The sequence below is a fragment of the Tauraco erythrolophus genome, chromosome 5, assembly GCF_009769465.1.
Source record: "Tauraco erythrolophus isolate bTauEry1 chromosome 5, bTauEry1.pri, whole genome shotgun sequence".
NCBI classification, from domain to species: Eukaryota; Metazoa; Chordata; class Aves; order Musophagiformes; family Musophagidae; genus Tauraco; species Tauraco erythrolophus.
Genome location: NC_141469.1, coordinates 9,162,943 through 9,190,786, shown reverse-complemented (window position 1 = coordinate 9,190,786; position 27,844 = coordinate 9,162,943). Strand labels below are relative to the sequence as shown.

The following is a 27,844-nucleotide window of genomic DNA, read 5'->3' as shown; positions in this document are numbered from 1 at the left end:
CCCCTGTGAGATGGAGGGAGCATTTTCAAACATTAGAAATGTATCTTGCCCTCAAGAGAACACCTCAAGTAAGACATTAACAACAAATGGCTGCATTTAAAATACACAAGGTGCAGAGCAGCGTGCTACTGTTGGTTCCCTAACAAAACTTAGCATTTTATTTTGCAAGATACTCAATTCTGGTGCTGTCAAGAGTAGCCACAGAGTAACTTGCTTGTTGAGTCCGATGCACAAAACCTATTCTTCAAGTTGTGCATAGCTTATGTAAGTACTTGAGAACCTTAAACCTGTGTCTTGGTAAAATTTCCTCCTTGTAACAGAAAACAGATTACACATTAACAAGTGGTACGTTCACGTTTATGTGAAGCTCACCGTGGAAAGAACAATTTTGCCCCTCCAAAGGGGATTCTTAACATGTACATCAGCAACCAGTTGCTATCAGCAGTCTGTGGGTGGCGTTCCTCTTCACCAGGGATCTAGAGACAGAGCATATGCACAGCAAAAAACCCTATTCTAGTTAAGGAAACCTTACAATTACTTGTCTTAAACATCTGCTTTTAAGCTTGCCGTATTAAGCAGCTGTAGAATTATTCTAGCCTTTATGCATAAGAATTGCCTCAGACATTTGTAATGTAATATTAAGCATCTGATGGCCGTAAGCAGAAGACTTTCTGTTCTTACACATGACCTTTTAGCCATTGGAGAGCTTACACTGGAGACTTCCAATGTTGGAGCTCTTCTGCCAGGTATCAGGAAGTCTACTAGACAAAATAATGTGTAGATGGGTTTTAGGAAGCTGATAGTTAAAATGCTACTCATTGCACTGCTGTGGTAAAGCAGTTAAGATATTCATGATGCTAAAGCCTACAGAACCAAAGCTAGCTCAGTCATGCATTGACTGACACTTAGGACAACTGACACTGAAGTACAGTCACTCCCTCAGTGCCAAAGATGCTTGACTACAGCAGCAGAATTCAAGACTGAGGTTGCAGAGTAGCTGCAGCTCTCTTCAAGGTCACTCAGTTTTTGTTCAAGGGCTTTAAATACGTAAACTCAAGGTACCAGAGCGTTTACAATTGATTGTGTAGAGGAGGAACAGTAGAGCAAAGTACGTGCATCTCAGTCACTGGATGTCAGTCATGAAGATACAATTCTAGCACTTCAGCTAGTTTAGCAGGTTTATATACAGCTGTAAATGATTCTTCCTTTTCCTATACCTGAGAGTATAGTTCACCTCTACCAACTCTAGCTTGGGTCATGGACCACTCTCTGTAGCATGAACAGTGGTGGAATATACACAGAGCACAGCTGGAGATTAAATGGTTGTCAAAACCGGAAACAGGAGCATGACCCTTCTCACTTGTTACAACAGCAACAAGCTTGTACAGGAGAACTGCTGCAGGAATGGCTGATTAACACCTGAACACCTCAATGCACTTCTGCAACAAGTCACTGAAGTGTTACACAGCAACTAATCTCAGTCTCTTATGCTGACATGACTAAGAAACCACTTCTCAGAGTAGCCCATTCCTATTCTGGTAATAGAAGAGCTGTGTAAAGTCAAAAGAAAAGTGACTTGCTGTAGCAAATGCTGTAAGTACCTCCATGACTGACAGCACCATTCAGAATATATGAACAGACATTGGACCTTCACAATCTCTAAGATGCATCAAAGAAAACAGTGACGCAACTGTGGAACACATTATAGACTCGTTCATTAGATCAAGTAAATGACCAAAGACAGCTGGTAAGCTATGCAAATTCATCCAGTAGAATCCATCTTTGGGGTAATAATATCCAGTTTGTAAGCTCTTTTGTTTAGATCCTTGACCAAAAGGTTTATGTGCTGAGTAACTTAAATAAGCTCTCAGTATTTCTTTCAACTTTGCAACAAACACCATTTAAACAACCTCAAAATCAGGGTGCTAATATTCGGCTCACACAGTGCAATTTCTGTTGTTTCTCCTCCCCAGCACAAGATGTGATCAAGATGTAGATTTTGTTCAAAACAAAAGAAGTGGGAATAGTAACATGTGCAACAAGACATTTTCAAGGGAAAGCTATGCAACAGCCCTTGTGTATTCTACTCCTTTATACTATTATCATTAGGATCGTCTTATCATAAGCACAGTACGTTATGTACAGCAATGTGCACTGAGACCATTCACTTAATTTCAGAACGTGGCAGAGCCACTATGTTACCATTTTGTAACTAAGATTGTTAGTGGTATGGGAATCTAAAAAAAAAAATGTTTAAGCTTGTTATTATTCAGTTTATATGAAAAAGACCGTACAATTCTCATGGTACATCAACAAGATGGACTAGTATGCCAACTAACCTCTATTTTAATATTTAAATTATAACAATACAATAACTAGAAAAGGTCAGTGCTTCAAGTGACAAGTTTTGCCACTTCAATTCCAATATTTTTCCAAAATAAAGATGCAATTAGATCTACACTTGAGCATCAGTAGTGCAATACAGTATCCTTTCCTGAATAAAGGAGCTGAGGTTTATCCACAATAAAAGCTTTAAATAAGGTAGATTGTTGCCATTCATATATCAATTCTGTATGTTTGATATAAAATATATTGGGAAAGCTTAAACTGACTTATACAATCTACATTTGGCTAAAGCTCCACATAAGCAGCATCAGTGGAAATGAACATCAGAGGTGTACTTAATATAAAACACTTTCAAAACTACTCAGCGACAAATAACAGAAGGTTGGCTAAGAATAACTGAACATCTGAGGTGTGTACCAGACAAAAAGTATGGACCCTGTGGTTACTCGCACTATTTTCATTAAATGAAACAAATGCAAGATTTAGTCCACTTCCATTTCTCCAGGTGGTTTGGTCTGCTGAGAGTTGTCCTTCGCTGGTTCAGGCTTGGTTTCAGTACCGCTCTGTCCGTTCACTGGTCCGTTGTGTTCACCATTAGCTGTTGACTGCCCATCACTGGGAGGTTCTATCTTCGGTTTGGGCTTGTATATAATGGGATTACAGAAGCTATCCAATTCCTAGTGGTAAGAGAAGCGAGAGAGCAAGTTCATCTGGTGGCACAGTAACTGCAGTCAACTACAATGTCTCAAATTTGTTTCAGGTTCATAACAACCTGAAGTTTAGTTTTCAAGGACTAAGTTTTTTGAATCTATCGATAAAGTCTAGAAACTCAGAACAAAACCTTTCACTACCTAAAGAGCTTCTGACCTGGTAAAAGCCTATATGGTTAATCCATTTTCTAGCAAGCCTGGTGTTGTAACTCAGAGTACTTTAAAAAGGGTTATTGAGAGGTACTACTGTAAATTAAGAGCCAGTACTGACAAATCAATAAAACTGCTTCTCTCTCTCTATAGATCTTCTCATAGCTTTAAAATCTCTGCAGGTGTAATGTTCTAGCTCAAATAGAAGCCAAAATCTAGTTGAAGAAAAAATTATTAGAATGTGACATGTACAATAAATTTATTTTTTTTTACCTTAGATTTTGTCAGTATTTCTGCCACTTTGACAACAGGATCCTGAGTTAGACTTAGTTTGTTCTGGGCGTTCATTTTGCTGTTCAACCAATTCATAGCCTCACTAATGTATTTTTCAACTTTTTCCATCTCAGCAGGATCTAGGTGATCATATTTTTCATCCTAAGGAGAGAAATAGTTATATCATCAATTAATATATTCTTCTCACTCAATTAAGAATTTCATGGACACATAATGAAGTAGGGTAACATGGCTACAACCCGATAGAAATAGTTTTTAACAAGTGCTTAGTATGAAGAATGACTGCAGAAAGAGAAAGACAGGATATTATTTTTAGACAGTTGAAAGTCTGATCTGCAGTGCACACTGCTGAAGCGCAGGTTAGTAATGACGTTGCAAGAAAAAAAAGCATCTGAGATTTACTGTAGTTTGATTAACTAACCCTAAAAGTCAGTCTCGTAAGTTATGGAAACAATGGTAACAGCTGTAACTTGAGATACCCATTTCAAGTGGTACAAGTCACCATAAAAACATGACTGTTAATAATTTGTGTTTCCACAAAGAAACCATTTTTGCTAGCAACCCAGAACAGTTTTAAAAGTTCTCAGGAGCAGAAGCACAACAGCCATTTTAAAGCAGCTTAACAGGTAATCCTATAGGATTTGTTTTCATACACAAACAACTCTAACCATACTCAAAGATCCATAATGGATCGTTCCCTAAATAATTTGCTTCTACCTTATTTTTGTATGCTTCTACAGCTTTCATAAGGAGCTGAATCTTCTTTCCCAGTTCATTTAGAACTTTTGGTCTCTCTTCATGTTCCATGTATCTTTCTTGAATAGGCTGTCCAAATTTCTGGAAATATAAGCACAAAGATTTTAACAAAATACAAGTTTAATTTAGTCTGGTCTAAGAATAAAACATGGCATTGGAAGGAAGGCTGCCTTTAACTCCTTTCTCACCTATTCAAGAGCCTAATCTTGGCATTTTGCTTTAGTACAACAACAAAAGAAGTTTAAACATAGGAGTAGTGCCTGTCCTTATTAGGCTTACCATTTTGCAGTTATTTTCAGGAAATAGAGCATTTGGAACAATGCATTTGGAAGAGAAACAAGACAGAATTTACATGCATAGTTTAATTTTCAAGTAGTTAATCTGGAAACTTCTGGTTTTATCCATTGTCTGTTTTTTCCTTTTCTTGAATACTGGTATCCAGGCAAGAAGGCAGTTGCCAAGATCTATCTACACTGCTGTTTCCAGCAGCTATCCCTTCCCCTAAGGAAATCTGACAAGAGAGAAAACTATTCAAGCCCAAGAGCTAGAGACATAAGCTTATTACAAACAGAGTAGCCAGTCACTGATCAGAAATCACATTTTCCCACGAGATTAATAATGACAAAAAGCCTTAAATATGTCAGATTTTAATAATCAAACGATACAGTGGAAGCTACTGTTGAAGCACTCTTCAGGTTTTTTTTTTTAGACATTAGACCAAAAATTCAGACAGATGTATGATACAGCTATAGAAGATCACTGAAAACAGGAAAACCAGAACATCTATTCTGGAGTGTAATTCCGAATACCTGGGAGAGCAGTCAGACTACTCAAAAGCCTCTTTCAGATGGTAACAAGACTGACAGAGAATTCCCACAGCAATTAATTTTATTGTCACTAGTGACAGTCTGCTTCATTTTAACTGTTTCCAAGTTAGGAGCAGAACTCACATTAAAACAAACTGTATTTTTTGTTCCAAATATTATGTTCATTTGATAACAAAACAACATCCAGATACAACCTGAGTGTCCATATTTAAAAATTAATGGATTTACAAAACTCACATATGGGTATGGACACACACATCCCTCATTAAGAGAGCTTTGCTTACTTAGCCATGTATGTTTATATAAATGCCCCCATCCCCAAACACACACAATTTTTCTAGAAAGTAACTTAAAACCTTACTCTTAATTCCTGAAGCTTATCCATGTATACTTGTTTTGGCTGGTCCTCTCCATCTTCATAAAGCCAGTTTTCTGTGTCCTCCAACATCAAGGTCAGCTTGTTTGAATCCTATGAAGCAAGTTAAGGATACTTTAGTTCAAAAGGGAACACAACAAATGCAACTTTGTGTCCCAGCACACAAAGAAAGCCCCTACTCAAAAAGGATGGTTTCGTCAGTTAAAAATATTAAACATGACAATGAAGGAAAACAGTAATTAACAGACTTCAAAGCCAAGATTTTACACAATAAGAGAGGCAAGACAGCCCTACTAATCTGATTCGCAGGTGAAGTTTATGGGAGTTACATAGTTTCAAGACTGATTTTGCAAGAAAGCACATTGCATCTCAACATTCTTGCATATTTTCATAGGAAGTTCTGCTTCCCAAGTTCTCTGATAGCAAGACAGAACAGACAAATTTCTATTACTAGAGATACAGTTCAAGTAAATATTGTTTTGGTTGGACTCTTACTGGCTATAAACAAATACTTTAATTATTTAGAAATAAAGATCTTATCTATCAAGTAACTTGAGACTGTTTTGAAATTGGCATGGGAAAGACAGCCTCACACCCTTGAGTTTATACTGGAAGGGTGCCTGTACTGCGTTGCTGGGCTGATGACCAGGTAATCCAGAGAGATTTCAGAACTGCTACTGGATGCTTGTTTCAACAACCGGTTGTCTGTGTATCAGCCGATTTTATTTCAATAGCTGTTACAGAGAAATGGTTATAGGACAAGCGTTCTTTCAATACTGCTTTTGCAAAAGCCCAGTGTACAGCTTTCTTCACCACTTCTTACTTGGACTTTTAAGTGGGGAAAGAATCACGTTCCTAAGTTAATGAAATTCGACAATAAAACACAAAGCTACAGACACTCCATTTCTGCTCATTTTCATTTTATTCCTGTTGACTCACGCCATTTAGAAGCTCATGGTGATCTGTCCTGCTTTCTTACTCCCAACCGTAAGATTTTTGTTTTCCACCTGCATCCCGAACCCTTCCTTGCCACTGAGAAATTTCTCAGACAATAAAAAACTCTGCATGCTTGCACGTCAAATGTCAGGTGTAAGCGTAGTTTGAACTTCAGTTCTGTGAAGTTCATCTGTTTCGTATTCCGAAACAAGTCCAAGAGACCCTTGCAGCCTCCACATAACCCACAATCAAAACTTACAAATACACAGGAATTTTTTCCAACAACGGAAAAACATAAGCACGTCTTACTTCTTCAGTGATGAATTTCTCAAAGACTCCACACAGTTTGTCTCTGAAGTCGTACACATATTCTTCAACAGCATTCTTAGCATCATTTCTTTCTTTCTCAAGCTTGTCTTGCATCATCATCTTCCCCTTGGGTGGAGAAAAGCTTATTTAGTTAGAACTAAAAGCATTTCAAGTGTAAAGTTTAACAGTTAGTCTCTTGGCAAACTGTACCACAGAACTTTGCAGAACCCTGCCAATTCACAGTTACGGATCACACTTTTCACCTTTGTATAAGTCATCTTCACTGCAGGCAGAACTGGAACTGGGGCAAAACGAGTTTATATTTGGAAGTTGCTTGGCAAGTGGTTTAACATAAATGGATCAGATTATCAATTGTGATCCGACCACCACAGACAGGACTAGAAATAAAGGCAAGTCTTGATTCTGGTTTGGAAGTCGCTAGGAATCATTCTGCCCTACAAAAATTATTTCATTCTTTATTCTTCAGACTAACCATCTTTCAGAGAGGACCTTATGCTGGTGGGATCTTCACAGATATGATACCTAAAAATGTAAGGAAGGATCCTCTGAAAGGCAAGTTTTCTACATGTTGAAATAATTCCCTGCTGATGTAGGACTCGAAGGGCAAAAATGTGATAACTAAGCACGTACCTTCTGTAAAGCACCAAAAATACATGCAAAATGCTACTCCTGACCAGTATCAGGTCAGCCGGTAACAATTGGCATTCCTGTAACATACTGTGCAGCCTTTACTGGCAATCCTAGGCATTGCCTGCCTAAGAATAGAATTGGTACTTTGGGTAATGACAGGCTATAGGTCAAACTCAGTCATCTGGATAATTAAAGTCCAGTGAAATGGATTAATTTCTCAAAAAAAACCCCACAAAAACCACCACAACAAAACCCCAACCAAAACAAAACCCCTTACAATTAAGGACAAAACCCCAAGGAATTCTAAATTAGCTAAGAAGCGTATGGTTGCAAATACCTTCTGGATAATTATTTACAGTGACATTAATTTGAGTGGTCATCTGTTTATGCTGCTTACCTCATTTTCTATATAGCAGTTGATAAGATCTTGTCCCAGTTGTCTATAGAGGCTTGCCTGTATAGGTAGGTCAATACTCTTAACTTTTGCTTTAGCCTTTGGCTGGGCTGGATGATCTTGCTTGTCTCCAAGAACAGTCTATAGAAAGATTTATACTATTAGGAAACTTTCAAGAATTGAGAATAAATGCAGTAATATTTCTAAGAAAAAAAAAACACACAAAGGACGAATGAAACTAGTATGACAGCTACAAATTAATCATATGTAAGTGAAGCACCTCATTATTTCTCTGCTATTCCAAATCACTACTACCTTAGTTTTGAACCAAAATGGTGGAATTTCATTTCTTTAAACATAATGTGAAGAGCTGTTGAGAAAATCTGTTCAAAAGCTAAAGGCACCACATATTCTTCTTAATAATGTTTCTTAAGTTTCCCTAGATTCCATGTTCACTATGTTAACAGAAGCCTACTTCAACGTCTTAATCACATACCACATTGAAAATGGAAGCGCTATGGCAGGACTCTCAACTTAACCATTTCAGTATTGCTGTACTCCTAAATACAGTCCCATGTTTGCAACTAGTTAAGATTAATGACTTGGAGAATACTGGGCAACGAAAGTCTAAGGGAAGCAACATTACATTTCCGTATCAATACTGAATACAAACTTTGGATTCGGTTCCTGTGTTTTCAGTTTCCTCATCTGCTTGATTCTGTTGTTCAGCTTGACTTTTCTGAATACCATCATCTTGATCAACCTGCATTTTATCCTAGAGAAAGAGTTACATAAATTGTACAGCAAGCCTTTGCATTCAGTTAAGACTGATGTCAGTTACTGTAGATCACAGATACTATAAGGACAAATATGAATCTTAAGAATTTGTGACTCACCTTGTTTAAACAGGCATTTTGATACAGTACTTGTATTCATCTTTCGCAAGTTAAATGGAAATTCTATACTGCCTGTCCCCCTTGAAATAATTACAATGCTGCTGTCTGTCCCATTAAAGAATTACACTAAGCCCTGTGCACACTTCCTTTACTTCAAATTAGAAATAAATACATGTAAAACGTATGCAAAGAACATTCTAGAAACACACCACCAACACAAGCAATAACAACAGGTTCTCTATGGAACAGCCAGAACTTCGACCTCATATAATTTTTCACCTAAGCTTTAAAGTTGGAAAGCCAAAGCAGAAGTGATTTAGTCATCGTAATTGTTACCTGCATCTGTCCCATAGGATCATAAAAATTAGTTTCTCTAGTAGCCTCTTGGAGCACGTGACCAACTGTCTTCCCTCCCTGCCACCCAAAACTGAGAAAGTTTCACTTATGTGTAGTTCACCTATGCCTTATTTTTAAGTTTAAGGAACTTAAAAGACATCACTAGTTACTAATGCTGATCACTTGATTTAGTTTAAGTAATACAATTCCCTGTCATTGTTGCAAAAAACTTTGTGTAACATCGTAATGGATAAGGCTAAAGTTTTCCGGATGACTCCAATACTTGGATATCCAGACCATCAAACCACGAGCTGTAGTGAGGTCTGAAAGGTCTAAGATTACTTCCATTACAAGGAATTAAGATCCCTGGATTCACAAACTACATATGCATGTAAAATAATTTACTGTTAATTCTGTAAAATAAGGATTGTTTAAGGATTTCAAACTCGCTAGCAGAGGTGCATATGTTGCAATTTAGCTATGCTAATTGATTCAGCAAGTTTTTAATGATAGAAGTTGAAACCAAGAAGGCTACTTTTATCAAATTTAAGTTTTGTCACTTTAGAGTAGAAAAATCCTCATTTACTGTTCTTACTGTTCGCACAGAAAAGGCAGCAACTGGCAGGAACTGTTTTGCCTACACAGAAAAATTAAAAGGGTAAATAATATATATACGTCACAAACCTCCTCCTCAGAGTCGAGGGTACCATCCTCGATAATGACAGGTAATTGCTGACAAGCGCCATTGTAAAACAGAAGATGTGTTAGATGAACGGAAGTTCTACAGACTGAAAGCCTGAGGATGGAAGTGGCTACTCTTGTACTGAACAGCGGACACGTCTCCATAACCTCCACATGCACTGCACCTATTTCACTACATGCCAGCTACGTCAACCATTTTTCACTTGCATATAAACACCAGATGCAGAGCACTTGTCCACAGGGAACTGCATCATGTTTGGCATTTCAAGTATGCTCAAATTTCTGGACAGCAGTAAAATATGGAAGAAGTTGCTTATATCAATTACGTAATGCTAATTGTGCAACCGCTTGCTCTAATTCTTGTAGCATATTCAACTAAAGTGGGAAAAGCTGCCAAGAAATTTTAAAAGCTCATGACAGGAAACGCATTCACCCTCTTCCTCTAGATAAAGCTGCTGAGTGTTTGTTTTCTGTCCAGCCTCACTCCCTGAGGAAACCCTCCCTCAGTACACCTGACAGCCTGTGAGACTGGCCACTGCTGAGCACTTCAGAAAGACAGCAGGAGTGTTCCGCAGCAGCCTGCCCACTGCTTTATCCTCTTTTTCTTGACGCTATCATCTCCCTCCCCTGTGAGCTGTGACATAGGCAAAGTCCCAAGCTATAGAAGGGCCCAAGGAAAAGAGTATGGCTGCCGAGGCCACCACTGGTGTAGTGTGCCCAGGTGCAAAACGCTCCTGGCACCGGTTCTCAGCTCTACAGTGTCCAATGCAATAGCTGCACCACACTGCACTCAGTGATCTAGTTTCAGTATGCAGTGCACTATCAAGAAAGTTGATCCTCCTTGCACTGGAATGAAGACAACATAATTTTGTTCATTTCTCATTATTCATGACAAAGCTGTTGCATGTTTATTTCCAGTATTTTTTCCCTATGGGCTTATATACCAGTTTGTAAGAACTACCAGTACTGAAGTGCAAGAACTACCAGTACTGAAGTGCAAGAACTACCAGTACTGAAGTGCAAGAACTACCAGTACTGAAGTGCAAGAACTACCAGTACTGAAGTGCAAGAACTACCAGTACTGAAGTGCAAGAACTACCAGTACTGAAGTGCAAGAACTACCAGTACTGAAGTGCAAGAACTACCAGTACTGAAGTGCAAGAACTACCAGTACTGAAGTGCAAGAACTACCAGTACTGAAGTGCAAGAACTACCAGTACTGAAGTGCAAGAACTACCAGTACTGAAGTGCATGAAGAAGTGCCCTTAGTAAAAGAATGTTTACGAAAAACAAGTTTTCCATATATAAAGAAATACTGTATTTCTTACTAAATGAAAATGTAGTACTTGAGGAAAAATAAACCTTTAGAATTCATTTGTCAACACTTCTCATTAAATATGCTGCCATTTGATGGCAACACTAGGTAATGCTAAGACTAGTAGAGACATGGTAAACAATGAAAAAATTACTTTTTTCTTTAGAATCTGATTTTACATTCTTTTTTGCTTTCTTAGTGCCACATGTCACCATAATAAAGAAATGCATTACATAATTGAAGAAATAATTCAAGGGTGGAGTAGTAGTAATTGTCAAAAGCTACACACTATGATTTAATCTCTAATTATTGACTCTCACAAGGAGTGTAGATATTTACAAGTTTACATACCAGCTCATCATCTCTGCCTTGGTTCTTACTTGATGATTCAGTGTCCATAGGCGTGTCATTGTGATCTCCCTCTATGTTCTGCTTCTCTATTATAGAAGCGTTAGCCACGCTGAAAAGGCCATGGATATTGACACGCACTTTAACCTTCACTTTGGAATTGTCACCATCGTGTTGGGGACCAACATTTTGAATAGTGAAACGCCCTTAAAAAAACAGATGGTTTTAATTGTTGTTCCAAAAAACAGTGAAAGAGGAAAAAAAAGAAATAAAATACGTTCCTTGAAGGGTGTTGATTTAAATAGCAACTTCGCATACCTTAAACTATTTGGAAACTTCCTACTTATTTGTTAATTCCACAACATAAGCTGCAGCTAGATAAACTAAAACCTAGTTCCCCAATTATTATCAGTTAACTGATCACGAGCAAGATATTTTTGCTTTGTCTATGTTTCTTAAGAAAGTCAAGGTAGCACTTTATTAGGCGTTCTACTTCTCTGTTGCCTTCTCTAACCATAACACTAGAGAAATCAGAGACGATTTCTTTCATCCACATAACTCAAACTTTGCACTGAAAAATGAAATGTTAATGGAGATAAAAGATTCTATTTGAATTTGGTAACATGGATGCAACTACACATTTTGGAGAATGAACAGTGCTTATCAAACCTTTTGGAAGCAGGGAGGTTGACACTATTTTGCAGCTTGCTGGTAATCTGACTATAAATGATGCAGATCGTGCACATGTAAAGGAGAATGTTCTTTCCTAAAGACATGGACTTCTTGCATGGACAGCTAAATAGGCAGCACCAAGTTTGTATCAGATTCATAAATCAGTAAATAAACTGTGACTTAAAGACCCTGAGGAGTCTACTAATAATTGCAAGTAAGGTAGTATTAGCTACCAGTAAACTTATTCATACCATCTAATCCCTTAGACTACTACAGACGCTTAAATTCAGGAAATGCCATCTTCTATGTTCTCAGATTAACAGAAAGCGACACGACAGACACCTGTCATGGTATCTGTCTGGGCAGATAACTGCCTACTGCTCACAGGTCTTTTGATCCAATTTCTCACCAACGAACTTGAACACCAAGGGAGGTGTTCAAGGCCAGGATGGACGGAGCCTTGAGTAGCCTGGTCTAGTTGAGAGGCGTCCCTGCCCATGACAAGGAGGTTGGATTAGATGATCTCTGAGGTCCCTTCCAGCCTATGCCATTCTATGATTCTCTGAAAAATCCAGGCTGGCGGGCACATAAGATCCTTATCCATTTTATAGCAGTTGAAAGAACCGGACAATAGAGCACTAAACTCTTTGTACCCACTTTTTTTTAAAGCATTCAGAAACAGTAAAATAGATAGAATGAAGATAGTAAATTTTTTTTTAGGAACTGCCAAAAGATGTCGATACTGTTTGATCACTGCATCTAAACCAAGACGACTGTGCTGAGCCTTTCTAAAGGACCTAGGCTTTCCTATAATCTAGCAACTACAAAGTCACATATCTTAGAGAAAAAAAAAAAAGGAGAACCACTTTTCCCCTTATCAACAGGAGTTGGGCATGGGGTTTTTATTCACATGGCCTTACCTATTCTGGAATCAGGATAAGGCACTTCATGCGGATGGGTATAGTAAGCTTCCAGGTCAAAAGGCTCTTTCTTGTGAAAAGTGATTACTTTTGAGAATGGAGCAGCGTGGTTCTTACTGAAGACTTCACACTCCCTAAAGCAGTAAAATATTACGTAAGATTAAGTCACTGAGCTAACACAAGGGATAATCAAAATCAAGGTATATTAATGATCAGCAGCCATGCTAACCAAGCAGCTAAATAATTTAGTTTAAGTCAGTTTATGACAAGAATTGCAGGTTTAAGGCCTGTACATCTCAAAGGTGGACTATGTATTTTATGTCATGCTTCTCTAAAATCAAGCAACTTCACATCAACATTTTGTAATTAAATGTATTTCTATTTATTAAGTAGTAATCAGAAATCAAGGGGTATAATACACAAAAAAAGAAAATTAAAACTGCTTGAGTGGAAGACAGCTTGAAAGTTTGAGGCCTGGTCTCTCCCATAGCTCAATATTTTTCTTTATATACACAATACACATGCTTTTTAGTAGGCACCATACAACTTACCCCGTTCCTTCTTCGTAAGATGATTTCCATCTTAACGTTACAGAATAAGGAACAACATCCGTGATGGAAAATTCACGCACTTTAAAAGCTGGGGAGAGAATTGCACACTAGAAAACAAAGACCAAAATTTTATTATATCCATGTAGTCAAGAAAATAGCAAGTGCAATAATGCATACCTGAGTACAAAAAGGCTACAATTCATGCAGGTCACACGGAGGACCTGCTTATCACAGAATTTTTAACAGAAGCTTCCTATGCTTAGTAGGAGTTTAATTGAACTGGAATACTTCTTAAATTAAAGTAACAGAAGCTACTTCCCCAGTGATTGTCAGTGAAGACACCCAGCAAAACTTCCAAATGACTACACAGAAGCAGAACAGTGCAATTTGGGTCATCAAACTTAACAGGTCTCTAACAAGGCCATCCTTCTAACTTGACACAGCAGCAATTTACTGAATGCAATACAATCGTTTCTGACACAGTCACTGTCACCAACTGTTGAAAGAACAAGAATACCTCTTGTTTCAGCTGTAGTACCTTTCCCTTTTGGTTGGTTGTATTTCATTAGTACATGATCTTAAGGCAGCAATACTGAAGTTTAATTTAAATAACTATACCTGCAAGGCACAGCCTCTTGCAACGGCTTCATCAGCATTTAGTGTGGTGCTTATCTCTTTACAGAAGAAGTTAGAGATCTGCTCCTTCACTGCTGGAATTCTAGTAGCCCCACCTACTATTTCTATACTGTAGATATCTTCCCGCTGAAGTTCTAGAAAAGAGAGTGCATGGCCTGAAGTTATCATCAAGATATCAAAAAGCTGATACAAGTTCTTTTATTATCTAGACACCGTGACAAGCACTAAATATATTCAACGGCCACCAAGATCTTCAAAACCAGATTTATCCTAATGTGTCCTATTCAAACTCTCTCTCCTGCAGGCTACAAAGTTTTCTAGTTGCATAATCCTGGCAAATGCAGAAGCCAAGCATCAATGAGGACAGCTGTTGTTCAAAATGCATTGTCCATGTGCATCAACTCAAGTGTGTGCAATTGGACTTGCTTTAGCAGCCCTGCACTACTGGACAATACCTCACCCCTCCCAAACGAGAACAAAATTCAGTCCAAATATACCTCACTTTACGTTTGGTTTAATTTTGGTTGCCAATAAAGAAAAGCAAAACCCTTAACTAAAAATATAGAATAAATATTAGACTGTGCTTGCAGGTTAACTTTTTAATTCTGAATCCAAGATACGTGTATAAAGTCATCTCGGACAACTGTCGATCCTTCAACAGCTCTGCTCAGCAGTTACTCGGGTTTTTATTTCCTGTATTAGTTTTCTAGCCAAGTGACAAAATAAGCAGAATTCTTCCCTTTCTTTTAGGGGAAGATGCTGGAATTAGGGGCAAAACCTTTTCCTCTGAAAGTCTAATTCTCTCCTTTGTACTACGTTAAGCAAAAAAAAAAAAAAAAAAATTGTTATTTGCACATGCTTCAGATTATTTATTTCAATAATATACTGCCAAATTCTTAGGTCAGTGAGGACATGTATGTTATCACATATGGAACAGGCTGGCCAGACCGTTGCAGCAAAGAACAATAGTTTTTCCCATCATGGTTTTGTTTTGGTTGTTTTGTGTTTTTAAATAAAAACCATCTTTGAGAGTGCCAACCTTTTCCATTACACAGGGTGAATGAGGGTCAGTAACCAAGGTTGCAGAGTGTTATGTGCACTAAATGAGGCAGGAATGGGATCATGCATACATGACAAGCATATGAATGGAACTTACATTTAACTTTTCAGTACTTAGCTTTGCAATTCTAATAAATACAAAAATATATTAGAAACATAATCATTAAAGAGATCTAGGATAACTGGATTACTAGTTAGTTTCTTGAACCAAAAGTAGTACCTGAATTAACTTCTACTTACTAGCTTGATCCATGGCTGCTCTTAGAGGAGGTTCCACTCTGGACAGAAGGGCAGCACACAATTGCTCAAACTGAGCTCTGCAGGAACAAGGAAGGCGTTTCATGTTACCAGACAGCTTAGAGACCACACTTCACTTCGTTCAGTGAAAATACTGCATGGTTACCTGTTCATCTTACTGGAGACATCAAGGTCATTCATGAAGCACTCAATATTGAGTGGAAGGTCAGAAGCATTTGCACTCATAAGCTTCTTCAGTTTTTCGCATTCCTGATACAATCGTAGCAGCGCTCGGGGATTCTCTTTTACATTCAGTTTGTATTTTGTCCTAAATTCTTCAGAGAAGTAGTCTACCAAAGCCTCATCAAAATTCCTACCGCCTACGAAAGGATCAAAGGTAGTGGCCAAGACCTGCACAGAAGTGAAAGGACAAAGATTACAAGTTATTAGACAATATTTGTTTAGATATAGGATAGCTTTCATACAGACACTAGTTTTATAAGTTAACACCTTTAAAAACAGGTTTGATATGGGAAAACTCTGTTTTCTCACCATCTTCTATGCAGTTGCCAGATAGAACAACTTGAAGAGATTCCTCCTCAGTTTAGTTTCTGCCCTCCCCAAATAAAATACTACCCCATCTACCACACTGCAGCCCCTACTCAGTTTACTAGCTCACTATAGAAGAGGCAAACTGGGATAGCTGTTTTGTCATGCTATTACTAGTTCTGTGTCATTTACTCAGAAAAACTCACTGTCATCTTCCATATGACTTCAGATGACTACATTTTGCTACCAAAGACAAGCTTACAAAAGCATTCGGCCATCAGTAGCTCACTAAAATTTCCAAACCAGGAAGTGAAGATTGTTCAGTTTTACTTCGCATCCTGTTGATTTTAGATTTCAAACCGTCATGAATGGAAAAAAAAAAGTCATCATAGAGCAATTCAAGGAGTTCAACAATTTACCATATATAAGTCACCTGCTCAACTACCATGCTTATGAGTCTACCAGAATACGCAAATATTTCAGTGATATAACATGGCACAAAAACTGCAGTATGCATAATCGTCAAGCACTTTTCAAAACACACTTTAGGATACTTCATTTCCGCACTTTATAAAAACTAATTTGCTGAAATAGACAAAAAACAAGAGAAAACTTTTGTATTCAGCATTTCAAAAATATTTGCTATCAACATTACTTACTTGAAAAAAATCTTTCCACAGAACAGTATTTTGAGTATTGTTTCATTAAATACTTGAAGAATATGGGATTTTACTGGATGACTTAAGATTACCTTCAGTTTTCCCTTGTTAAAAGCACAGATTGAAACTTGATACGCAGAATGTCCCATATCTACAAAGACCACGTTTCTTGGCTTCTCTTCCAAGGCTGGCAGATCTTGCTTGTATATTCCATAGGCTAGTGCAACTGAAAAACACCAATCCACAGAAGTTATGGAAAAGCTGTATACAACTGTAAAACATGCATTCAAAGCACTACCAAAAGATAGATGCTACTTATCCTTGCTCTTTCTAAATACCTCCATTACTCTGCTCAAATAGAACATAAGGGTCAAAAGTGTCACAAGTTTTAGACCATTACGAGTTGCCATATTATTTTCATTTCTTACTGTTTGATTTATAGTTTTTCTAGTAAATTACCTCATGTTCATTCATATAATTGGCATTTAAGTGTTGTGTATAACCTAACATCTCTTCAACAACAACTGCATGCTGTGCACCTTCAAAGCACTAACTTTAAGTCAGTAGCATATGCAGCATCATAAATTTAAATTTTTAGATCCCAGATTTATCAGACTGGTTATTTTCACTTCTGTTTAAGAAGTACCATTCATATATAAAGCAGCTCATCACAAAGAAAGTTAACAGGTTGAGAACATTTTTCCCTGTCAAGGCAGGAAAACAGATGTCAAATGAAGGTTTAACACTACTAAAGCATCACCTTGTATTTCAGTTCTGCTTGTAGCCAAATTAACATTGTAATTTGTGAAATTGCCCAAATGAAGTCTCGTCTCCTTACTTTCAGTATTTTTTTAGCTCAACTTGGCAAAATTCAAGCATGCTCAAGAGAAAAAATGTTTTAGCAGACTCATTTATATGAATCTAAGATTTCAATACCAGCACTTATTTGGAAAGTTGGTTGAGACTTGCTAAAAGCAAAGAGAATTTAAATCAAGAAAAGAATAATTAAGTTACAAGTTTAAATGGCTCCAACTTTAGTTCCCATGAAGTGTAAAATATTTCTATTCTCCACCCCAGAGTTCACTGAAACCAGAGGAGAACAGTAAACAAATTACTTTATAGAAACAATAGTTGTGCCAATGCTACAACTGATAGGACTGCCACAAGTTTAAACTGTCATTATCCCACAGACTTATGCTTGACTTGATTTGGATATTTTGAGAAGTCATACAGTTCATGTTGTTTCTAAATGTGATCAGCAAGTCTGCTTTCAGAAAAAGCTCCATAAAAATGCAGTTTGTGTAGAAGCAGCTTTTAAAGCCTCTATAAAACATATATAAAGTAGATAAAAATGAAAAACTCTTTGGATTACGCATTTTAAAATTTCTCTTCCATGTGTTTCACTTCAAGTAAATATCAGCATATGACAAAAAAAGTATTTCGCTAATACTTCCATGAGATTTATTTTCATTCCAGCACACCCATCTTCCAGTAAGCTGGAAAGAAAATTAGAAGACCCCACTACACACCTATGTTAAATACTATATTTACTGTCATCTTTCAGGCAGGTGGAGGTTACATCTGATAATACTGTACTATACTATTATTTAATACAACAATTGACAATTTAGGTCAGGTGCACACCCCAGCTGCATCATTAAGAGATTATGAAGCTAGCTCAGGCCTTCCTGCTACAGCTGCTGTAGCTCCTTGGTACAGCAGGGAGGTAAGCACAGATACCAGCTTTATTTCAGAAGCAGAGTAGCTATTTTCAAGTGGCACTGTATTCAAGTTAGCAAACCCAAACTCTTGTTATATCTCGGAAGTACTGAACACCACCCCACCGAAACAGTTGCTGTGCTTCCAGTTCCCAAGCTGGACTGGGCAGTACTAGCCTGGATAGCTTCTTCCCCAAGCTCCTAATTGTGCAACAGGGGTATGTCATCACCCATTCACAGATTCAACAGCCTGAATGGGTAAAAAAGTGTTTACCTGCTGTAGTTTCATTCATCAGCTTCAGACAATTTAATCCTGCAATCTGTGCAGCTGCCATTACAGACCTTCTTTCAGCATCAGTGAAGAAACTAGGTACCTGTTTCCCAAAAATAATTACATATGATATCATGAAATATGGTCTTTTTAGTTTAAAGAAATCAGACTTGCCCATTAAGCAACACTATAAATTTCAATGCCACAAGAAACTGCTATCAGGTAACCTCAGATTAATAAGGCACTCAATAATCATCTAGGTAATTCATTTTAGCGTATATTAGTAAAATTTCAAAATATGACAAAAAAAAGGGGCATCCAGAGTTGTTTTAAACAAAGTAGATTTAAGCACCAAAAAAGCCCTGAAAAATGTTTTCTCAGATTCTTCCGATGAGTCTTTGATCTTAAAATCATTACCAGTTTCTGAAAACATTTGTGCAGCACAAAGTCAACACAATAATTATTCATACACAGCCCCCAAATAAATTACTGCAGAAGCACTACAGTGGTGCTGGAACTAAACTTCGTGCTGAACCAAACTCTGTATTACAACTGAATCTTTCTCCATTATTCAGTGATCACCTCTACCAGTGCCAGCTTACAGCGTGCTACAATATTCAGTTCCACCAAAAACAGCCGAAGCACAATCAGACCCCATATAGAAACTGGCTGCAATCAGTTGGCATATCTTCAAATTCAGTCAAGCTTCAGACACAGAACTACCTTCACAGTGTACTTTGTTAGCTACCGTCGTGGTGTATTATCAAGGATCCTTGCTTGTGCGGGAGGTATTCTCTGTAAGTGTCTTCGTACACCATAAGGCAGTAACGAAAAAGATCAAAGCAGATTCCCAACAGCTGAAGTACACAGCTTTCCGGTTTCTGCGTGTCTCTCTGACAGAGAGGGGATAACCCCAATACTTCATGCCCAGACTTCTCACCAGACCAAGAGCAAAAGTGAAGCAGTAAACAGAGACAGTGTGAAAAGCAGGCATTTAGGACTTCCTATAAGGAACAAAACCTCTTGTCTTCAAGCTCCTCCCCTGCTGTGGGTGAGGACACTAGCTAAAAAAATATACCCTCGCAACACAAGTAAACCAGCCAAATAAAGCGACCTTTTCAAACAAATGCAGGTAGTCTGGGCTTCTCGAAGTGCCAGGATGACCCTCAGAGCCATAAAGTTCAGGCAACTCTCAACTACACTACAACCTACAATAAGTACAACGAAACACACTAACTACACTACAACAAAAGTATTCTCATTTGGGAAAACCTATAATAAAGGCCCATTTTTGGGGTGATGCAGTTTCTATCCACTACTTTTATCTCTTACCATTGCACCACAGCATAAATGGCACTAGTTTAGGTAAAGTTATCTACAGATATAATTGCAGTAAATATATTACAACTTACTGAAATCACGCAGTCTGCCACTGGTTTCTTCAAAGCACTTTCTGAAGTCTCTTTAAGTTTGGCCAGTAACATTCCTGTAATCTGTTCAATTGCAAACAGTCTCTCTTCATCTAGGTATCTCACCTGAAACAGAGAACATCAATTCTGTAATAAATAATCTTAACTTTTCTCTAAGATGTGCAACTAGGACATTTTTTTGTCATTTTGAGCAATGAGGCCCAAGTTTAACACCAGACTCTAGACACAAATAACTCTCCATATCAATTGATGCTATGGATTTGTGCTACCTACAAACCACAACAGTTCAGTTTAGCTGAAAGTCGTTTTGAGGGAAACCTTAAGACTTGTAGATTCTTATGGGGCTATTCACAAAGCTACAGTGTTTTTGTTGGTTGTTTTTTTTTAAATTAAAAAAATAAAATAAAACAAACAAAACAGAAAACACTAACAAACAGAATCACATTCGTCCTAATATGAGCTAAAAAAAAGTGTTTCCGAGCAAACCTAAGGAACATTTGCTTCCTGCAAGGGTCATTCCAGCACGAGGTAGGGAAGGGACAAACGAGGCAATTCTAACAGTCCTCCTTGAGAAACCCATCTGAGTCTTCAGCTTTCATGTGAGGTTCTGTGTCCAGAACTCCTGACAGGCTACCATCTTCCTAGGAATCCCAAACACTGAGTATGATAGGAGCAGGTATACAGAACAAAACAAACTCACTTTGTGTGGTATAAAGCCCTGCCAGAAAGCAGCCCAAAGTGCACTAAGTGAGGATGACTGGAACATTTGCTTCAGAAGTGCACTCCTGATCCAAATTAAAATGCTAAAAGATAAGACACATTCAGAGGCTGAAACCAGAAACTTGAACTTTGAGAAGAGCAGTTTCCAGTCATTTAGTTTGGAAGCCATTTAAAAAGAACTTGTTCAGATTACATCTTCAAAGTGTTATCTTGTTTTCCTGAAACTCAGTCTCCGCATGTCTGTGAGACCGAAGCTCAGATGAGACTAATTATCACACGCTGTAATCACATGTATTTGAAGGTGAAAGTAACGAGGGAAGGTGAAAAGCTACTAATATGACTATAGAAAACTGATGATGATGAGAAACCTCAGACATCTCAGAGAAAGTAGAGTACTTGAACATTTTATTCCCTATAGTAACATCTGCTCCTCTCTTACTAACAGCAGATTTATTACACTGCCCCTTTTATTCAAGGTGAATGAAACAAACTTAACCTTTTGGGGTGAGAGCTATTAACCTTTAATAGCACACCTGTATGGGAGACAATGCAATACCTTTTTTGCACTACTTTATCACTAGAAGACGTAAGTATGTAATACAGAGCAAGTAGTCTAGATGTTCCTGAACATTTAAAAAAATGAGAAACATAGCAAAACCATGCTAAGGCAGGCTCTGTGAAAAGTAAAAGGTCTTATTTTACTCGTTACCACCTGACATCTCTTTTCAAAATGAGTAAGAACATATTTAGAGTTTTCTTAAGTCAGTTCAAGTAGGAATTTAAGTGACTAAGGTCCAAAGCGCTCATCTCTGCCACTAGAGAGATTCCATACAAAACTCTAACTCACCTTTACTCCTACGGAGCCATTTGGCATCTTCTGAAGTTCGTAGGGAAGTTTGGCCCTCTCAGCTTGTATGTAAGGATCTTCAAATGCTCTTCCATGCAGTTTTTTGAAACCGTGTAATGTATTTTTTACATTTGTGACAATCTGCAGAAAATATATTTTATTTTTAACTACCCATGACATGCAGACTATAGAAGACCATCCAGAAAATAACTTTTGTTATGTTGGGCTCAATGCACATACTGAGGACCCGTGTCAAGCCCCACCCATTTACTGGAAAGCAAAGAGTGGGGGGAGAGAAAGAAGCAACTATTTTTTTAATTTATGGTCCCCATTAAAAAATTTCAAATTTACTTCCCTCTAATATCCATTAGCTTGCTGCCACCAATTTTCACTGTACTTTTTATTTCAGAGGAGCTTTCCGACAGTGTACATTATGTGAGATCATACTACATATTGTGGCAATGGCTGTGTGCAGGAACAAATGAAGTTATTACCCACATTAACTTTAAATGAAGCTTCAAAATAACACATTTCACTTCCTTTAAAGTTCTCCTCCAATTCAGATCCCATCTGGACATAAAGTCTCCCCACACCTATTCTCTCATCAGTGTTTCAGTTAATTACTTTGAGGACAGACTTCTAAGTAAACCAGAACAAATCCCAACAAATGCAATATTTAAGCTATCAAAAGAAATAACTCCAGGGTAATCTTCTCCAAGATAAATTACTCTAGTTTAGTAGTCTAAATAGCAAACTTAATAGCTGAGAAGAGTACTGACAGGACACCTCCTCACCAGCAAAGTTCAGGGGTTGAGCTCAGATAAAAAGAGTCAAGTTTCTTAGAATGAAAAGTGATACAGCCTCTGCATATACTGACAGGTCATGGTACTACTGGCAGGCTCCATTAGCTTTATATCCACCAGGCAAATTTCCACTTACCTACACCCTACAGTAAGTGGAAGCAAGTCCTCAGCATGTTTACATGATGCATGGATGCACAGAAACAGAGTAAAATCCGATCTAGTTTGTATTTGTAGATTCACACTGGCTATTATCATGTTTTATGTGTTTTTCTTCCAAATGAAGGTTATCCCAGGTGGCACGTGATTACAGAGCGTTAGAGAAATTTTACTTCTGCTCCAAGTTCCAAATCGAGACAGTGAATTACTAAGATGCATTCATTTCACATTATAAGCAACAACCAGTACCTATACCAAACTTCTATTGTTTAACTTTAGTTTCAGCTTTCCTAAAGCGTAAGCACAGTATTCCTCCTCACTCCCAATGGAGATTTAATTACTAACTCTATTCTTGCTGTCATGAGTAAGCAAGAATAAAAATCTTTTACTGGGAAAGAAACACGGTTTTCTGTTTCTTCCTATTTTTTTACTCTGAATGACAAAACAATGCAGAAATGCTGTTTCAATTTTAATACAGGAAATATACTGTTGAAGCAGTAACCACTACTGTGAAATGTACACTTATTTTAGAAAATTTACTTTAGAACAGAAAAACATCAGTTTAGTTCAACTGGAGACAGGCCAGGTAAACAATACAAGACTTTTTGATCCATTTACCTGGCTCTTTGCTGCATTCCCAATGGCCCGGGTCTTGGATCCTAAAGATATACATGCTCTAAGTAGAAATAGAAAAAAAAAAAAACCAAACTCAACTTCAAAAGAAAATATCACAAAATATTTCCATGGTACTGTAAAACACCCACAAAAATAAAAGTAGCAGAACATGAATGTGGTATTGAACAGCATTATTGCATGAAGCACCTGAACTTGCAGTGGAATTCTAGTTATTTTGTTCTTTGCAAATTAGTTTAGAAACTGCAAGCAAACGCAATTGTTTTCATTATAATTGCATTTAAGGAATTCTTTAAAAGCTTATGTGTTCTACAGATCCTATCATAAAGGTAAGGAATTAATAATTAATTTTGGGTCACAGCTTATAACCAAAGAAGCTCATGACATTTAATTGAAAAAACTTGAGCTTTACCAGTCCAGTTTCTTGACTCCACAACCCTGAAGCCTGACAGTACCACATTCACACTCTAAGATCCATTAGCAACAATAATCATAAGACAACAATTAAAAAAACATCTAAGCCCAAGGTAGCTGAACAGCTCAGTTCTACAAACCGTTGAGCACCTCCCGTGACTGAGGACTGGCAGGTACACACTGCAAACAGCCAAAAGAGCAGATGTCTGGGAACAGCTCCCAGCCAGCATGGGCTTGGGAAGCTCTGGAGTAGACCATGGCTTGCTGCTTCTTAGGTTACCACTGCACACCTCTCAGCCTCACCTCTGGCTCTAGCAAAGGCTGCCCCAGGTCCCCAGTCACCACCTGGCCACCTCACTACTGCCTTTGGAACCTTTTTTTCTTTAAAAAGTTGTATCACCACACCTTCACTTGACACATCTGAAATAGAACTCTTTCCCCAAAAGGGAACTGATCTGGCTAAAACCATTCAGTAGCAAATAACAGATACAACTCAGATTCCATACAGTTCAAATTTAGTTGTTTAATGAATGCATAAAGGTCACTACAGTAGATTGCTTCCTGCCTCCTCTCCCGTCATCACTACAACAAGGGAACTGTACGTAATTTGATAGTATTATCTAGCAACATCTTCTACTATTACACTACACTAAACACACAAAACCTTCTCCAGATTTAACTGCTGCAAACGGACAGTGCATTGCCCTACATTTTCAAATACTTAGTTCAGCTTTCAAATGGCTTTTACAATTTTTAATGTCACTCAACATAGCTCTCAATTATACTTTGTAGCAATTAAGAAAAGTCAAATAAAAGAGCAACTTAGAAAAGGTGCAAATGGTTTACAAGACATTTATTTTATGGATAGTAACACGCTATCACATGACACCTTTACAATGCAGGAATTTGACTCTGTTGGCAGACAGCATTACTTGCAAACACCCCTATGCAGAGCTTGAAGCATCAAGTCAGAAGTCACTTAGCCCACCACAGTTCCTGCCATGGTTTACTTCAATCACTCAATTCCAGCACAAAGGGATGGATGGTTTCTCCCTCCCTTGGCTGGGAAGCAGAGATGTCGAAAAATTAAACGTGCTCTCTTTGGCTCCAAACACTTCACTTGTAGCCAAGACAGCCCTTTAGGAAGCACATCCACCATAAGGACACAAGTGTGACAACTGAACTGTCTCCCTCACCACTACCCTCAGCCTCCTTTGACGTGAGCTTTCGAACAGTACACTGACTTTTCTGATGGTAGCAACTCTCTTCACCACAAGGACATTTCAATCTTTTCTGTGCATTGTTTTAAAGATGATGCTACCTCATAATTTTTATTACAGTTTGTGATTGCACTAATCGCACATAGTCTGAAAAAAAGTTACTAAAAAATTATGAGCTATCAACAATCAACTGTTTTCCCACAAAACCACGGCAGGAAAGCACAGCACTTCAAAGGGCCATTTGCTGCAAGCTTAACACTCTCGGCGCTGGAAAGCTCGAGTTCCCAGTTCGGAAAAAGCCCAGTGTCAGTTAACACCCAAAGAGACCCCGAGGCCAAAAGCCTTAAAAAGTGCAAGTTCTACTGAAACATATGGCTTAATGGCAGAATCTTTTGCCTTTCTTTCTAAAATACTCGTGCTAAAGCTTCTAAGACGATACACGTTTTACAAACGCTAACAATCCCACACCTTAGATTACAGGATGTAGGTTTTAGGCAAACAATATTAATAAAGGATCACCTGAATGTTTTAACTGGGACACTGGATTTATGACTTAAAAATGCTGTATTACACTGTGATAAATAGTATCTTCTGTAAGTCTACACTGCTTTTGTCTGTAGCACTGAAGTATGCTTACACAGTGGTATTGCACAGGTATCTGAACCAGCTCCAAAACTGGAAGCTGGCTGTGCTAATTAGCCTTGCCCAGAAAGTGCAATTAGCTCCGTAGAGCAGAGCCAGGACTGTCCTATCTTTAGGATAGGATCTAACCCAGTATCTTCACATGGCTCAATAACACCACACTGAGCATGAAAGTGTAATAGCTTGTCCAGAGAAGTTCAGGTATTTTCATGCTGTGCTGCACAGACAAAAACAAACATCAACACTTTGTATTTCTGGGAGCAAATGCCAAGTACTTAGGACATATCCAATCAATGTCCACTATTAGCTAATTTCCAAGTATCTAAATGACGTAAGCACCTCTATAGGAACATATAAATAAAGAGTTCATTTACTGTGTTGCTATGTGTAATAAGCAGAAGTGTTTTAATGATTTAAGAATTATATCTGCTTACATCACTCAAATTCTGTTTGAAGTAAGGTTTAGTTACTATATGATAAACTTCCATAACAGTAAAAAACCTGTTCTACTTCTCTTTACTTTTTTGATTTGCCTAAAGACAATAGCATTAGAAACGAAGTTCCTCATGTTTTGCTATATCACATTTTGGAGAAAAAGAAGAAAAAAGCCAGGAGAATGTCACTTGAAGTGACATAACTACTGTCTTCAAGTATCTATGCACTCCAGATGCTATGTTGCTAACTGTGCTTTAAACTCCTTTCATAAACACTTAGTAAATGTCTTGAAAGGAAAGTACAGACATTATTGTTAAAAATATTAAATGTAGAGAAACCTATGCAAAGCCTGCCTGCAAAAAATGCACTCCAAGAATAGGTAGGAAATGGAAGTGCTCTTCCTCACAAGGGCAAAGGAATCTGCGGCTGCCTGAGGATTCTTTGAGCAACAATTTCAGGGGGTTCCTTGCACAGAATTTGAGACGTCTCAGAATTTCAGTTCTCATAGAGTGTGCACAAGGATAATGCTGTCTTGAGACTTAACATGAAAAGTATATTTTTCCTAAGTAGTAAAAATAGTTTTAAAGAGTATTCCCATTAATATAGGCAGTATGCATTTTAGCTCTCAACTTCTTCGTACTTGAAAAAAAACAACTTTTTAGAAAGCAAAACAAAACCCACATTTCTCTGAGCTCAAAAAGTCGGCAATGCTAAAGTTACTATGGCTTCACATCGCAGAAACAGCTTTCTACTGTTTGCTACAAATCCCTTTTATAAAACAAAGCAGCATCCAAAACCCGATTTTTATGAGTACTATATGAATTCCTGAATCCTCCTTGAAAATTATGCACACATGGAACTGTGAAAACCCCAGACGTATGCCATAGAAACAGAAGAGAAAAATCTCCACCTACTCTTGCGTATCCCATCATCACGGACGTTGCCCACTGCCCCCCCTCTTTCTCGCACGACCTCAGTATTCCAGGGCCAGCAGCTGCAGCGCGATGCAAGTAAGAACAGGTTTAAGAAGGGGAAACTCAGTCTCCCTGGTGAATCAACCTCCTCCTCCTCCCCAGCCTCACCACTACTCCATCATAAATTTGTTAATGAAAACCCCTCAAACCCTGGCAACCGTTCTAGAGTTGGGGAAACACATGCGCTGAACCGAGATCTTCGCTACGCGAAACGAAAGTGTTATAAGAGCAGGAAAAAAAATAAAAGAAATAATAATCCATTGTGCTTCAAGAGCCGTGCGGCACACCTAGGATAACGCGGTCTTTCAAGGACACGGAAGAGGGAGAAGCCGAGGGGAGACAAGCGTTTCCCGAACAGCCTCCCGCCCCGGCACACGCGCTTCGGCACCCACTTCAAACGCTTCCCGTGTTACCGGGAAAGGGGCACCCGCCCGGCAAGAGCGGCCGCACGCAGCTTCGGAACGATCGCGAGGTCCCGGCTGCCGACGGAGCGTCGGCGCCGGCCGGCACAGCCGCGCTCCTCTCCCGCGGAGGCACCGGAGAAGCAACCGGCGCCGGGGCGTTAGAGCCGCGGGAGCGGCGCCCACGGGCCGCCCAGAGGACAAGGCCCTGCGGGGACACACGCGGCTCCGCCCGCCCCACGGCGCCCGGCCGCCTGGGGGAAGCCCGTACGCGGGAGGAGGAAAAGGCGGCGGCCGGGCTCGCGGTACAGCAGTACGGGGGAAAGTGCCGGGGGTGCGTGTCCGAGCGGCCCGGGAGCGCCGGTACTCACGGGGTGCAGCGGTCGCTGTACTCGTTGGCGATGGTCTCGATACCGCCGCTCCGCGCCACGCCGATGTAGCAGTTGAGGAACCCGAGGTCAATGCCAACGACGGACATGGCTGCGCCTGGTGCCTCCCGCTCCCGGTGACTACAGCGGCGGCGACCGTCTGCGCTGCGGGACCCGGCTGCG

General features: G+C 38.8%; 1 protein-coding gene across 3 annotated transcripts; it reads right to left on the bottom strand.

The window, feature by feature from the left end:
• Positions 1-27,844, bottom strand: HSPA4L (heat shock protein family A (Hsp70) member 4 like). 3 transcript variants are annotated; one of them, XM_086612579.1, is made up of 20 exons: positions 27,665-27,844; positions 23,193-23,250; positions 21,616-21,756; positions 20,031-20,153; positions 18,622-18,721; positions 16,722-16,855; positions 15,588-15,832; positions 15,425-15,501; positions 14,108-14,259; positions 13,490-13,596; positions 12,939-13,072; positions 11,350-11,552; positions 9,666-9,713; positions 8,423-8,524; positions 7,753-7,890; positions 6,705-6,830; positions 5,445-5,552; positions 4,218-4,337; positions 3,480-3,641; positions 1-3,023 (listed from the first exon to the last, which is right to left on the bottom strand). In XM_086612579.1, exons 1-20 carry the CDS (start codon positions 27,769-27,771, stop codon positions 2,829-2,831), a joined length of 2,580 nt encoding a protein of 859 aa, XP_086468705.1. In that variant the 5' UTR covers positions 27,772-27,844; the 3' UTR covers positions 1-2,828. The 3 variants fall into 3 exon arrangements, with proteins under 3 accessions (XP_086468705.1, XP_086468707.1, XP_086468708.1); XM_086612581.1 differs by lacking the exon at positions 9,666-9,713; XM_086612582.1 differs by lacking the exons at positions 9,666-9,713; positions 20,031-20,153.